Source organism: Acomys russatus, chromosome 16 (genome assembly GCF_903995435.1).
Source record: "Acomys russatus chromosome 16, mAcoRus1.1, whole genome shotgun sequence".
NCBI classification, from domain to species: domain Eukaryota; kingdom Metazoa; phylum Chordata; class Mammalia; order Rodentia; family Muridae; genus Acomys; species Acomys russatus.
In genome coordinates, this window is record NC_067152.1 from 46,919,518 (window position 1) to 46,933,786 (window position 14,269).

The 14,269-nt window shown below is 48.4% G+C and overlaps 1 protein-coding gene across 2 annotated transcripts in view; it reads left to right on the forward strand.

Annotated features, from left to right (window-relative positions):
- The window catches only part of Foxk2 (forkhead box K2), a 43,464-nt gene extending 36,176 nt beyond the window's left edge, over positions 1 to 7,288 (forward strand). Inside the window, exons 6-9 of one of the 2 annotated variants that reach the window (XM_051159260.1) lie at positions 257 to 432; positions 1,491 to 1,787; positions 2,436 to 2,645; positions 6,177 to 7,288. In XM_051159260.1, the coding sequence (XP_051015217.1) occupies positions 257 to 432; positions 1,491 to 1,787; positions 2,436 to 2,645; positions 6,177 to 6,373 (880 nt within the window). In that variant the 3' untranslated portion in view covers positions 6,374 to 7,288. The remainder of the gene's footprint in view (positions 1 to 256; positions 433 to 1,490; positions 1,788 to 2,435; positions 2,646 to 6,176) is intronic. The other variant, XM_051159261.1, reaches the window with a different exon arrangement.
- The last annotated feature ends 6,981 nt before the right edge of the window (positions 7,289 to 14,269 follow it).

Below are 14,269 nucleotides of genomic sequence, written 5' to 3' on the forward strand. Positions count from 1 at the left end.
TTAAGGCCCCACACCGATTCCTGCTGCATAGGAACACTCAGGGAGGGTACTGAGCAGCCGCAGACGTTGCGGGATAACGCTGATACTGTCCACCTGAGGCTCACTGGATCCCCAGCTCAGTCTGTAGGTGAGTCCAGAGAAGGTCAGACACAGAACTGCACTCAGCTGCCAGGAAACAGAGGACTCCTTAGATTAAGTGAGCAATTCCCTCCAGAGTACCAGTGTGAAAACCCACTGTCTTCTTTTGGTGACTCAGGAGTGCCCCAGCTTCTCCCAACCACGCAGGAGTGCTGTCTGCTCACTCCAGTGGCGCCCAGACCCCTGAGAGCCTGTCGAGGGAAGGCTCCCCAGCCCCTTTGGAGCCTGAGCCTGGCGCCTCACAGCCCAAACTTGCCGTCATCCAGGAAGCACGGTTTGCCCAGAGTGCACCAGGTGAGCCCACAGGAGAGAGGTGGCAAGGGTCAGGCCTTGGGACCAGACATAGGCACCTGCATTTGGCACTGAAGCAGCCGTAAAACCCTCAGGAAGCTTTGTACTTGGTGCTTGGCACTTTGTGTAATACCTGAGTGATGGTGGAAGGTTTTAGAAAAAACTGGTGATACTGGGATTTTTTTTTTTTTTTTTTAAATCAGTGTCCAGGCGTGGTAGTGTTTTATTGTAATAGTACCCAAGAGGCTGAGGCAAAGATTGAGGTGTTAAGGCCAGCCTGGCATATATACTAATAGCCTGTTCCTAAAGACAAAACTAAAAAAATCAGTAGTTTTTGGCGCTGATCGGAACACAAATGTATCCATTTAATGAACAGATGAGTATTTCCAGTCTAGTTGCACAGCCACAATATAGAATAACTGTGCCTTGGTAAGATGGGCAGATAGGCATTTGGCCGCTAGGCAGGGTGTCCCAGGGAAGCCCTGCCCTGCCACCTGCCAAAAGAACACCAAGCTCGGTGTCCCTGTCCTACCAGGGTAGAAATTCTGGTCCTAGGTGTAGATGGCGCATGTCTTTAGGCCCCTGTACAGGGCATATTTTTGAAGGAGGAACCTAAGTGTATTGTCAGAAATCAGAACAGTTTTTAGTAACTAGACATGGAAACTAAACCATCCTTGTTAAGATAGCACATTCTGAGCCAAAGAGATGGCTCAGTGGTTAGGAGTGTTCCCTGCTCTCGCAGTGGTCCTTGCTTCACACTTGGTTTCTGTACTCACATTGTGTGGTTCACAACTATCTATAACTACAGTTCTAGAGGATTTAATGCTGTCTTCTAACCTCTGTAGGCACCATATACATACGGTGCACAGGCAGAAAGGCAAGCAAAACACTCAAACAGGTAAACAAAAATACATCTTGAAAAAATTTAATAAAGATACTGTGTCTCATTAATAATGTTCTGTGTTTCAAAGTCTAGTGTTGATGTTAGTAAAAGCTTAATGTGGGAGCTGTGAGACCCAGGGCCATGCATGCCTCAGCACTGCCATGTTCTCTCCCAACAGGGTCACCTCTCTCTAGTCAGCCCGTCCTAATTACTGTCCAGCGGCAGCTACCCCCGGCCATTAAACCTGTCACCTACACCGTTGCAACCCCGGTGACCACATCCACCTCTCAGCCACCTGTTGTGCAGACGGTACATGTTGTCCATCAAATACCAGCAGTGTCAGTCACTAGTGTGGCTGGACTGGCCCCAGCAAACACATACACAGTTGCTGGACAAGCTGTGGTCACTCAGGCTGCGGTGCTGGCTCCTCCTAAGACAGAACCACAAGAGAATGGCGACCACAGAGAAGTCAAAGGTGAGCAAGAAAAACACGTCTCCTGTGAGCTTTTCCTTCAGAGCCACAAGGCCATGGCCATGGCCTTGCCTGCTTTAACGTGTGCCTTGGGGGTTTGGTGGTGGTTGTTGCCTTACTGACTTTTGGGGGTGGCAGTACTAGAAATTGAACCTGGGCCACATACATCCTAGAGAAATCCTGCATCACTAGGCTACATCTCTAACCACTTTATTCAATTTAAAATTATAAATTATGTTTGTGTGTGCTCACGTGTGCATGCATGCACATGGTTCAGGGGCCCTTGGAGGTTATGGTGCTGGGGTTAGGTCCTCTGTGAGCAGCCCTGAGCCCTGAGCAGCCCTGAGCCAACTCTCCGCCCCATCACTGGGCTTCAGATGTTTTTTTATCGATATTATGGTCAAACCCAGGGCTTGTGCGTGCCAGGCGACTGTTCTGCTGCTCAGCTATGTCCCCAGCTGTTTTGCTTCCTTTTTAAAAATTAAGACATAGTTTCAAGTTGCCCAGACTAGTCTTGAACTGGCCTGCACTTAGGACCTTGTTCTCTGGCTCTTCACAGTAGCTGCAGGCATCCTGGCTCACCCGTGTTGGAATTAAGCTTGCGCCATCGTTGCTTGTTTTTAAACTTTGCAACCTTTTCTTTTATTTCAGTGAAAGTAGAGCCTGTCCCTGCAGTTAGCCCAGCCACACTAGGCACTGCTAGCCGGATCATCCAGACGTCACAGGGTGCCCCTGTGCAGACGGTGACCATAGTGCAGCAGGCGCCTTTAGGTCAACACCAGCTTCCAATAAAAACTGTAACGCAAAACGGAACTCATGTGGTACCCATGCCTACAGCAGTGCACAGCCAGGTGAACAATGGTAAGCAGCCTCATTTGTCCTCGCTGGCTCTCGGGATCGCATCCGGGAGCAGAGGTTCTTACCTCGTTGAAGGAGTACTGTGTGTTTGCTTCTATCCTGACTTTGTATTTCTGTCTGTAGAGATGTTCGAGTTTTAAGTTGTAGGCAGTGCAACAATGCTCTGGGCGTTAGAGTAGGGCATAAAAACTTTCCACCACGTCCCCTTTGTCGTTAGGTGTTTGATTCAGTGCTCCTGAAGGCTGGAAGAGGGTGTCAGATCCCCTGGAACTAGAGTTACAAGAAATTGTCGGCTGCCTTGTGGGTGCTGTGTGTGTATGTGAGGGTCAGAGGACATGTAGCTCTAGGGTTTACACTCAGGTTGTCCCATGTAGACAGCAAGTACCTTACGTGCTGAGCCATCTTATGCTGGCCCGTAAAGACAAGATCAGCTGCACAGTGAAGAGAGGTGTGTGCTTAGTGACTTGTACATAGAGCTAAATCTTGCCTGTCTGATGCTGTAGGACTTAGAAAAGCTGCACGTTTTTCAGAGCTGGTGTGTTCTTAAAGAGATTGCTCAGTGATAAGAGCACTTGCTATTTTTTAAGAAATGAAAACCATTAGCAACTGAAGCAGCTTTTGAACACTTCAACGGTGCAATACAAAGATAGACTGACTTGATTTAAATGCTGGGAGTGACGGTAGAGAAACATTATTCCTTCCCCTGTAATTAAAGCACGGTGTTCCTATGATAGCAGAAAACTTTGTATATACAGTAAAGATTGCATTTCTTTCCTTTTTATAAGGAGACTGTTTATTTATTATGTATATGATATTGAGTCTGCATGTTCACCTGAACGCCAGAAGAGGGCACTAGATCTCATTATAGATGGTTGTGAGGCACCATGTGGCTGCTGGGAATTGAACTCAGGAAAAGCAGACAGTGCTCTTCCCCTCCGAGCCATCTCTCCAGCCACAGCCCCAGCAGTGCATATCTTCATAAAGACCCACAAGTCGGGTCAGGGTGTGTGCCGAAGCATTTGCTGCCATTGTGCTGCATGGTGGTATAAGCAGAGCAAAGTGCTCGTGCGTTCAGAACCAAGGCTGCTGCACCTCAGATTCCTTATGTGGGTTTTGTTTGTTTGTTTGGGTTTTTTGGGGTGAAGGGGTGGTCGTTACCTATTCAGAAACCTTCTACTATTGCTAGTTTGTCAGGGGAAACTTCATGTTCAGAATTGTGACCATAAAGGAGGTGTCTGTCAGGAGACAGGGCGGAGAGAGGAGATCCTTAACCTTTTGTAGATGGCCAGTATAACGCGGGAAGCTGGATGGAGTGCCACCACCTGAGCCCTGTCTTGTGGGTTCTCACTGTGGAGGTGTTTGGCTTGTGGATTCTCACAGACTGGAGACACTGCAGGTGAGGACGCTGGCTCTTGGTTCTTATTGCTCCAGAATCTTGTGGAGCCCCATCTATGGAGACTCCAGGGAGGAGCTGCGGTGCAGGCCAAGACTAGTGAGAGCCCAGGCGTGCTCCTCTAACCTGCTGTGTGGAGCACTCTTTTGTTGCTGTTCTTGTTTTTAAAGATTTACTCCTGAAACTTGAGTTCACCTGGCTGTGAGCCACCTGGCATGGGTGATGTTGGATCCTCTGAAGAGGAGTGAGCTGATCGCAGCTCGCCCTGAGTTCACTCAGGACTCGGAGGTCTTTGGGGCTGGTGCTTCCTTATAAGAGTGTTTTATGGTGGGGTGTGGTTCTGTGGTTGGATGCTTGCCTGGCATGTTCCAGGTTCTCAGCCTCCTAGGTAATTGCAACTGTAGTATATACCACCATGCTTAGCTATAGACACTCCAAGCTGAGTGAGAGACATTTGGCAAAAATAAATGAAGAAAAGAAAAAGATGACCTACCCACACACGCGTGTGTGCCCGTACCCACCCATATCCAAGGTCTTGTATTGGAAACCTCTTGTGACTTCCTGGTGCCTGGATATGGAGTCTGCTTAGGAGACGGGTGAGATTCTCAGCCACCTTCTCCTGGGGCTTACGGTCAAGGTCCAGTCCTCACCTCCCTCACATGGATGGTCCTACCTAGTGCCTCAGGGCCCTTCTCTCCTTCCTTTCCCCCCCCCCCCCCCCCCCCCCCCCCCCCCGTCTCGGTTGTTGTTTTAGTAGTACTGTGAAGTGGGTCCTTGGGATGGTCCATCATAACCTGAGACTGTTCAGTTTCTAGAACCCATACGGTGGAGATAACTGACTCTGACACATCCTGACCTCTACACATTGTACCAAGGCACATACATGATAGATAATTATATGTGATTATAAGTCTAATTGATATATAAACAGACAGTAAGTAGTAAATGTCTTTAAAGAACAATGCTCACAACATTTTTTATGCATAGGTGCTTGCCTGCATGTACATCTGTGTGCCTGTTGCCCAGCTGGTACTTAGGGAGGCCAGAGGTGTTGGGGCTTGTGGAGCTGGGGTTACAGGTGGTTTTGGGCCACCATGTGGGTGCTGGGAACTGAACTACAGTCTTCTGGAGAGGCTACCAGTGTTCTTAACCACTGAGCCATCTCACCCACTTTAGAAATTAAGCTTTAGTTAGTGTAGTTAGTTAGTTAGTTAGTTAGTTAGTTAGTTTTGTGGTAGTGGGGATTAAACCAGGCAAGGTCTGTATCAGCTTCTTTCACATTTTTTGAGACATTTCTTTTGAAGTCAAATCTACCTGCCTCATTTAGTGTCAGGCCAGCTAAGTCAGACCTTCCAGACAGAAAAGATGGCTGCGGTATTAGGGCTGTGTGGAAATAGGACCCTGCCTTTGCTGAGGGTCTTTCAGTCTTGTTCTTCTGCCAATGTGGTGAGGCCAATCTAGGTTGGCACACAAGGTGCTGTGCTCCGTGTTCGTCTACACAGCAGCTTCAGCAGAGACCCTCAGGGTCACGCTGACATGCAAGATGGCCTTGCCTGCTGCCACAGCTGGAAGTTCAGCCTTTGTATAGTCAGGGTGGGGTGTGCTGTTGCACGCTGTGATTCAGAAGAAGGGAGGGGGTTACCCCCAAAACACATTTATTGCATGGTGGGCATGTGCGGCACATGAAGATCACAGGGCAGCTTGTGGTAGTCAGCTCTCTGCTTCCACCACGTATCTTCTGAGTATGGAACTCGGGTTCTCAGGTGTGGTGGCGAATTGTAAGAGTGCCTTTTTTGTAGACAAATGCTCTATAATGTCTTGAACGGGTGAGAAATGGCTGTCTCTGAAGGCAGAAGGGCACAGCCTTATTTCCTCTTTGGAGGGCACAGCCTTCTGTCCTCCCGGTGACTTGACAGTGCTGATGCCCGAGCAGCCTGTGCTCTCTTAGAAGCTACAAAGGTCACCTGTGCTGACGGGCATACCTGATGTGCTGTAGTGCGCCTCTGCTTAGGGGCCTTTGCCTTTGGCCCTGTAGGCCATCCCTGCGGTTCTGTGCAAAAAACTCAGTAGGTTTGGAGGGTGGCCTTCTGGTCGAGGGCTTGTGCTGCAGCTTGGGCCTCTAATTCACTCTCTCTCTTAAGCAGTGGCGAGTCCCCTGCACATGCTGGCCACTCATGCGTCAGCGTCCGCGTCCCTGCCCACAAAGCGCCAGAACGGTGACCAGGCAGAGCAGCTAGAGTGCAAGCGGATAAAATCAGAAGATGGCGAGAGCATTGTCATCGCCCTGAGTGTGGACGCAGCACCAGCAGCTGTGAGAGAGCAGGGGACCCAGAACTAGCTGCCGGGAGACCTTCTCTTCAGACATCAACTTTGTGGTGCCAAAAGGAGACGCTGCCTCTCACTGATGCAGGGAGCACGTCTCAGTGGGTACAGGGCCCTGCACTTGGATTCACCTCAGCACTGAAGACATGAACCCAGGTGGCCTTAACACTCTAGCTTAAAGACAGGTTACACTTGAACAGACCCACAATAGCAGCCCTGGCTCCAGAGGTGGGGTCTCCTACAGAGCACTCGCTGGGCTGTCGCCTGTGGGCGCAGCTTTTACTACAAGCAAGAACTCCAGGTCCCAAAGGACTGAGTCTCCTGTGAGGACGCAGCCCTGCTGCAAGTGGATCTCGCTGGCTTTCCTTTAGGGCACGGAGCCACAGCCACCTGCTGGCCCGCATAGGACCCGCTGGCTGTGGCTGAGAGACAAGACAGTATTTTGTTGTCCACATGTGGAATTAGAGTACTTGGGGACGTCCTTTCTCTACTAAGTAATGGGGTCTTTGACATTTCGTGCCACTCCATTTCTACCCTGGAAATTTGAGGTTCATTTGGGGGAAAGAGCATCATTTTGTTTGTTCTGTGGTTTGTTTTCTGCCGTGGAATGGTTTGCTCTGGTCTGTCCTGCCTGTGTAGGGTGGCACTCCCCATGTCACCTGCTGGCCCATTTCCGCTTAGAGCAGTTATCTGATGAATTTGACTGTCGAGGGTGGGCGGGCTAAGGCTGCATGGACCCTTAAGGCAAGAGGGCATCTGGACAAGAGGCCGGGAGCTGTCTAGCCTCCCAGCTGCACGCACCTGCTCCTGCTTGCGGGTTTTGTTGTGTGTTTCTTTATGTCGCCTTTGTTCTTGGCGTGATTCCCCACTCTAGTAAAACAAGTCTCCTACAGAGTGTGTATGCTTAAAGCAACAGAGAGCCCTTCTCCCTCTGTGGGAAACAGAGCCAGGCTTCTGCCACATCTTTTCAGACCAAGGTCATAGATCTCTTCCAGAACCTGGGGAGTCTTAGGGGTCAGCTCTGGGTTCTGACTGGTGATCTGCATGACACATTCATGGCAAGAGACGTGGCCACTTAGCCGGAGGGTCTTGGAAGGAAGACTTTGTGGCCAAGTATCAAGCATTCAGGCCATTTCTGATTCTCAAGGTTTCTCGGGCTTTTCAGAACAAAGTCCTGCCGGCAGTGACCCTGACCTCTGTCATATAGTAAGTAAAATAAGAGGGAAGGGTGAGGAGAGGTGGGAGGCCAGCAGCCCGCCCCACAGTCAGGAGCACCGCTCACCTTTCCAGAGCGTTCTGGACTTGGAGCTAAGCAGCAGGCAGAGAGTGTTAGCCTCATTGTGAGTTGTGTTGTGTTTTTTTTTTTTTTTTTTTTCCCTAATGTCATCATCATAACGTTATTTATTTAAATGTAGTTATTTTGGTATTTAATTTTTTTAAGAGGGGGGGAACCCTGTATTTTCCTGGTAGAATGAAATGGCTCAGAATGGTCTATTTAGGCAATTTAAAACATTATTTACATAAAGACCAAATATGCTAAGTCTGTTCTAAGTGTTGCTTCGCCCACAGTATGGAGCTGTCAGGTGTCACTGCAGATGGTGCGCGTTCCCATTATGGAGCCACTGCACACAGCTGGATTCATATAACTCAGCCACTTAAACAATAAAGGTGAGACGTCATGTGAGTGAGAACATATATGTGCCTCCCCCATCGTCTGCAGGTAACCCTGGGATGTGTATTTCCTAAAGGTTTGCAGTTTGCAAAGTACTTTGGGTTGTGCTGTGCCCAGCATGTGGGTCCAGATTGTGGGCCTCAGTTGACGTGGTGCTCTGGCAGGAGGCTACCCTACTGGGGTGAGCTCAGGCATCACCAAGTGGACGTACTGTGTATCTGGGGAAATCTGTGAGTAGCATGCTTGACCAGGACTTGGGTGGACGTTCCCTGTTTGAGTGAAGTCTGCAGACTTGTTACCTCTGAGCTCCAAACAGACCTTATGGGTCTGCGGGAGTTTGTTTTGGGGATCATAGAACATTTTTAAAGATATAAGGAGGATTTTTTTTTTCCCTTTAAGGCCACCTTTTCAGTCTCAAGTGAGCGAAGTGCAGCCACAGGCATGCACTCGTCTTTTCTCCTTGCTGCTGTACTGGCCTTGCTGCTGCTTTGGCGCATAGGAATGTAATGCTGTCAAGGAGAGGGCAGAAGTAAACCGTGCACTAACAGTACTGAACCCAGACTTTGTTCCCAGTGTTTGGCACTGCTGTAGTTTTATGTTCATCTGAGTTTCTAGAAGCCCCTCCACACACCAAGCTGGGCTCATGTTTTATCCCTCAAACAATATCTGATGTGGGGACATACGACCTTGCAGCAGCTCCCAGGCCCACGGTGGCACCTCAGTGTTGAATGCTTAAGGAGTCTCTCTTTGACCTTTACCAAACTCGTAAGCTCCCTCAGGGACTAGCTGACTTGAACAGCTTTGGCTTGAGCCACACCGAACACAAAGGGAAACTCACCTGTGTCCTGGGAACAGTGCATTCCGGAATGTGGTGCCATTTTGTATAGATATTCCCCACACTGCAGAATGTGTTCACAGACAGCAGCTGGCCTTCGTAAGCACCCCACCCCACTTCCTTGTCCTCTGCTGGGGGGGGGGGGGGTCACAGTAGCTGTAGTAGTTGAGAGGGGCTGGGGAGCATCAGGACTTGGGTTTCCTATGCTGTGTGACACAAGGAGGAAAGTGACAATCGTCAAGTCTGAGCACCTGCAGCTCTAGAGACAGCAGGGTGCTGATATGTGTGCAAAGATTTGGAATTTTTAAAAAGTACCAAGTTCCTGAAATTCAATAAAATATTTTTATTAATTTTAATTGAATACAGAGTATCATTGTCTTTTGATGAGCAGATACATCATCTATCTTGCTTTTTAGCCTGTGCTGGGGAGACTCCGGGAGCACAGATGGGCAGCACAGGCTCCGACAAGGCTGAGCGCACAGGGTCTTCATGAGAGCTACGGCTGCACAGGCAGCTGTGTGAAAATCAGTGTGCAAGTGTTTTAAGTTGTGGTTGTCTGTGCTACACCTGCTGAGGTGAAACTGACCAGATTCCAGAGAGTAAGCAAATGGCCAAAGAAAGCTTAGCCTAAAGAGGACAGCTATCAACTCCAATATGACCAAAATTTAAATAAAAGCAGATACTATTAGAACTAGCTGTGCTTCCTACGGTAGAGCAGATATTTGTTGTTGTTGTGTTTGTTTTTCGAGACAGGGTTTCTCTATGTAGCCCTTGCTGTCCTGGAACTCACTCTAGTCAGACCAGGCTGGCCTCGAACTCACAGCGATCCTCCTGCCTCTGCCTCCCAAGTGCTGGGATTAAAGGCGTGCGCCACCATGCCCAGCTCAGAGCAGATGATTTTTAATACATCAACAAGTTGTAGATCTGAAGAGTTAGCTTTAAAATAAACAAATAAATAAATAAATAAATAGGAGCCAGGTCTGGTGGCACACACCTTTAATCCCAGCAGAGGCAGGCAGATCACTGTGAGTTCAAGGCCAGCCTGGTCTACAGAGTGAGTCCAGGACAGCCAGGACTATACAGAGAAACCCTGTCCCTCAAAAAGAAGGGAGAAAAAAATAGGAACTTGAATGTGCTTTGGTCCATAGGTACAGACTAAACTCATCATAGACACAGAGAGGACCAGTAGTCGTAGGTCCGTGTATGAGGAGCACAGCCATTGCAGGCCAGCGGGGGGACGGTAAGCAAAACTGGACAGTTTAAAGGCCTAAGGAACAAGCAAAGCAAGGTGTCCTGGAGAATAAAAGCAGAGCTAGCTAGCCACTGCAGCTGCTACGGAAGTCCTTGGGCTTTTTTGTTTTGTTTTCATTTAACTGATTATAATAGGTAAAAGCTGAGACTTTTCAACTTTCAGGAATGAAGGGGGCAACAGCTGTTTGAGCAAATTAATTTTCTCATGTTCTAAAATGTGATCTGTGTAATTTTCCTCTATTAAAATCAAAACTTGCAATTTGGTTTTCAGAATTGTCTTAGAACATTCATGTTGATAATGTTATGAAGGGACCAGAGCTTTGAAGTAGTAAACTCATGCTGGAAAGTTAGCTTTGTCCTCTGTACTACACAATTATTAGGAACACCTAGTAAAGACAAGCTAAAAATCCACAGGTGAATTTTGATTTTGATTTTCCCTGTGAGCAACTCAGATAAATGCAGAGAAGGAAAAAATAGGGAGGGAAACAGACAACATATACCCTGGAAACAGAAATAGCAGTTAAAGACGCCGCACGGCTGGTACAAAGCGCACTGGTAGAATGCTCTCCTGGTACATGCAAACAGTAACAAAGCGTGGTCAGCACAGGCCTAAGTGGGTGGCGCAGTGGGTAAAGGTACTTGCTGCCGAAGCTGAGGACCCGAGTTCAGTCCCCAGGACGCACACTGAAAAACGCCAGCACCTGCTGCCTAGTGTGGCCCAGCACCACCAGCACACAAAAGGAAATGTCAAAGTTTCCAAACTCACGTCTTACTGGTTAATATGTTGTTCCCTCCCATCTACTTCTGCTTTTGTTAAATCCTGTGTCCATGTTGTGATTGATAATTGTGTTGAAAAATTAATGATACAAGTCACAGAATTTACTAATTAGAAATCCACAACAGGAGGGTGTGACAAAAAGCATTAAGTTATTACAAACCAGTATAATACCCTCATTATATAGATAATATATATTTTATTTATTTATTTAAGGTTTTTTGAGACAGGGTTTGTGTGTAACAGTCCTGGCTTTCGTGGACTTGCTTTTGTAGATCAGGCTGGCCTCGAACTCATGGAGACCCACCTGCCTCTGCCTCCCAAGTGCTAGGATTAAAGTGTGCACCACCACCACCTGGCTTCCTCAAATATTTTTAGAAGTACTAAATCCAGCAATATCAAAGACACCACGATCAGGTAGGATTCTCAGACCAGCAGAGTTGGTAGAAGGTTGTTGATTCACATGGACATTGTGAGCGTAGCTCCATGGTAGAACTATTGGTTAGCATTCCTGAGATTTATGGCATCCTGGAATGGGTCCTCAGCATTATACACATCCAAGTAAAAGCCAGATATGGCTAACACCTTTTAATCCCACTACTGAGGAGGTAGAGGCAAGTGGACTTTAGTGAGCTGCGGTCAACCTCGTCATACAGTAAGGGTTAGGCCTGGCAAGGTTACATAGTGAGATCCTGTGTCAAACAACGGAAAACCAGTGTGATCCACTATCAAAAGAGGCAGGAAGTGGTGTCATTGGCCTCTCACCCCAGCATTCCAGGAGGACCAGGGTAATGAAATGGCTCAGCAGTGAAGAGCGTTGGTGTTCTTACAAAGGACCCAAGCTGGACGCCCAGTCCCTCGAGGAGACTCACAACTGTGTTGACTCCAGCTTCGTGGAGTCCAGTGTCCTCTTGTGACTTCGTGCACAGGGCGCTCGATGTGCAGCACCCACCCCTACCTCGTGCACATAATTTTGCCTGTGTAGACCTGGCTGTCCTGGAGCTCTATTTAGACCAGGCTAGACTTGAACTAACATAAATCTGTCTGCCTCCAGAGTGCTAAGATCGAAGGTATGCATGCATATAATTTAAAATTAAATCAGAAAAGAGGGTTGGAGAGGCAAGCTTAGTTAAGAGCAGTTGTCACTCTTCAGAGGACCCAGGTGGACTGATGTGAGTTCTGCATGTTCCACTCTAGTTAGTAACTACATACAGGCAGTGGTGGGCGCATGCCTTTAATCCCAGCATTCAAAAGGTGGAGGTGGGTGGATCTGAGTTTGAAGCTAGCCTGATCTACAGAGTGAGTTCCAGGACAGCAAGAGCTTCATAGAGAAACCTTGTCTTGATTGCCCCTCCCCCAAAAAGATAACACACATTTTTCTTTTCTTTCTTTTTTTAATCCTAAGTACTTTCCGACCCATCTTAAAGAGAAAAACTCTAGCAGAATATCAGGTCCAAAATGTGCCCCAAAAGCCTCACACAGGCAAACGCAAAGACCATGACTTAGTCTATTACCCATGACTGTGCCCAGAGGCATGGTTTGCCTGCAGAAGCAGAACATTAAACAAGAACCTTTGGTCCTACAGTGATGCTGACCAACACGGCGGCAGCCATCACCCAAGTCTACCCAGGGCCACTGTCACTCAACCGTGTAAGGCTGTGGCTTCTGAGGTGAACTTGGCAGCTGTAGGAAAAGGGTGGCATTTAGCTTGCTAAGAGGTCCAGGCGAGGCAGCAAACAAGGTGCAGCTTTGCATATCTACGTCCTGGGTCTGGGCCTTGCATGCTAAGCCACACCCAGGAAAAATGGCCAGCCGGTAGCTTCTGGAACCCCTAGAAGGTCAAGACCCACAAAGCAGTGGATGTTTGAAAGCACTGCTGATCTCTGCAAACCTACAGCACCTGGCAGCCCATATTGTGTTTACCCAGAGAGAAGTACAGATCTGGGGAGCCGGCAGCACTAGGCGTCCCCACCTAACTCTCACCCTGCCATCCACAAAAGGAGCAGGAGCCTGAAGACCCCTTGCATGGTCCATCAAAGTTGTCACCCACTTCAAGTGCTGAGGGAGTCTGAGGGAAGGTGTGGGCTGGGAAGCTGACTAGGACGGCCACAGCCACAGCCTGGAGACCACAGATGGCGCGGGACCCTAACCCTCCCCACATGGCATGCCAATGCCATGGCTCTGGAGCAGAACCCTGCCTCACGTCCCAGTGTGCCATCTGCTGCCACCTGCTTGCCTCCCCAGTCCTGAATCACTAACTGGATAGACCCAGCCTTCTGCCTGTGTTCTCTTAGAGACTGCCCTTGGGGACATGGCCAGCTAGAAATGACACTGAAGGACCATCACACCGCCCATTTCGTAAAACTGCAAAACATTAAACAAACCAGCTTAACCCAGCCAAAGTACATTAGGCGATGGTGCCTCACAGCATCTTCTCAAGAGGCAGCATGCTGACACCTCTGAATGCAGGGAGCACGAAGCTGGTTTATAGCATGGGGCAGTGGCACCAAAATTCACGAGCTGTTCGTCTGCACCCGCTATCTGTCTGGACCTAAACCATACAAACATCCCCACCGTGTCCCTCTGCAGTGGCTGTGCTGGCAAGGCACCCACATAACAGCACCCTACTCCCATTTAACACCTACAGGTCTGGCTTGCGGCAAGTGCGGGACCCCAATCCCATTACACACTCAGGATGAGGACATTCGGTTTCATTACACATGGCTCTGCTCTTTACAGATGGAGTACAACAAATTAGTCACTTTTATTTCAAAGAAAACAGTACAAACAAGTGTGCAAAATTAAGTTCCATGATTAAATACACATAAAGTAACATGCATACTTGACATCAAATCCACAGTTAGCCGATAGAGGAGCATGAAGGGACTGGCAGAACTGAGAACCTGCTGCTGTGCACAAATTAAATGTTTGCAAAACCTGCAATCAAAACCGCAAAACTGAGCTGCTTAGAAGATATGTAAAAAACAAACAAAAAACAAAAAAAAACCTAAACATATACCTTAAGTGGTACAGAAACACAGACCCCACAGTCTGTGCCAGTACCAGGATGTGCCTGCCATCCCCAATGTTAGTGTGTGTTCCTATGGGTGTTGGGAAAGAAGAGACAGGGTAGACCCACAAGCCAAGGCAGTTCGCTCCCAACTGCCAGCTAGAGGCACATGGACACTGCACTGTGAAGGCCCCAAAGTAACGCTTTCTTCTGGGACTAATTTTTAACGTCTATGTGGTGTTCTGTTCCCTACAGGTAATGGGAAGTTCTGTTTTAACCCCTTGCAGCCTGAGGACTGTGCCTCAAGTAGGTGCTGCAAGCATTCTGCTCTGTGGCAGGTCTGGGATGTCAATCATTGTAATGGCCCAA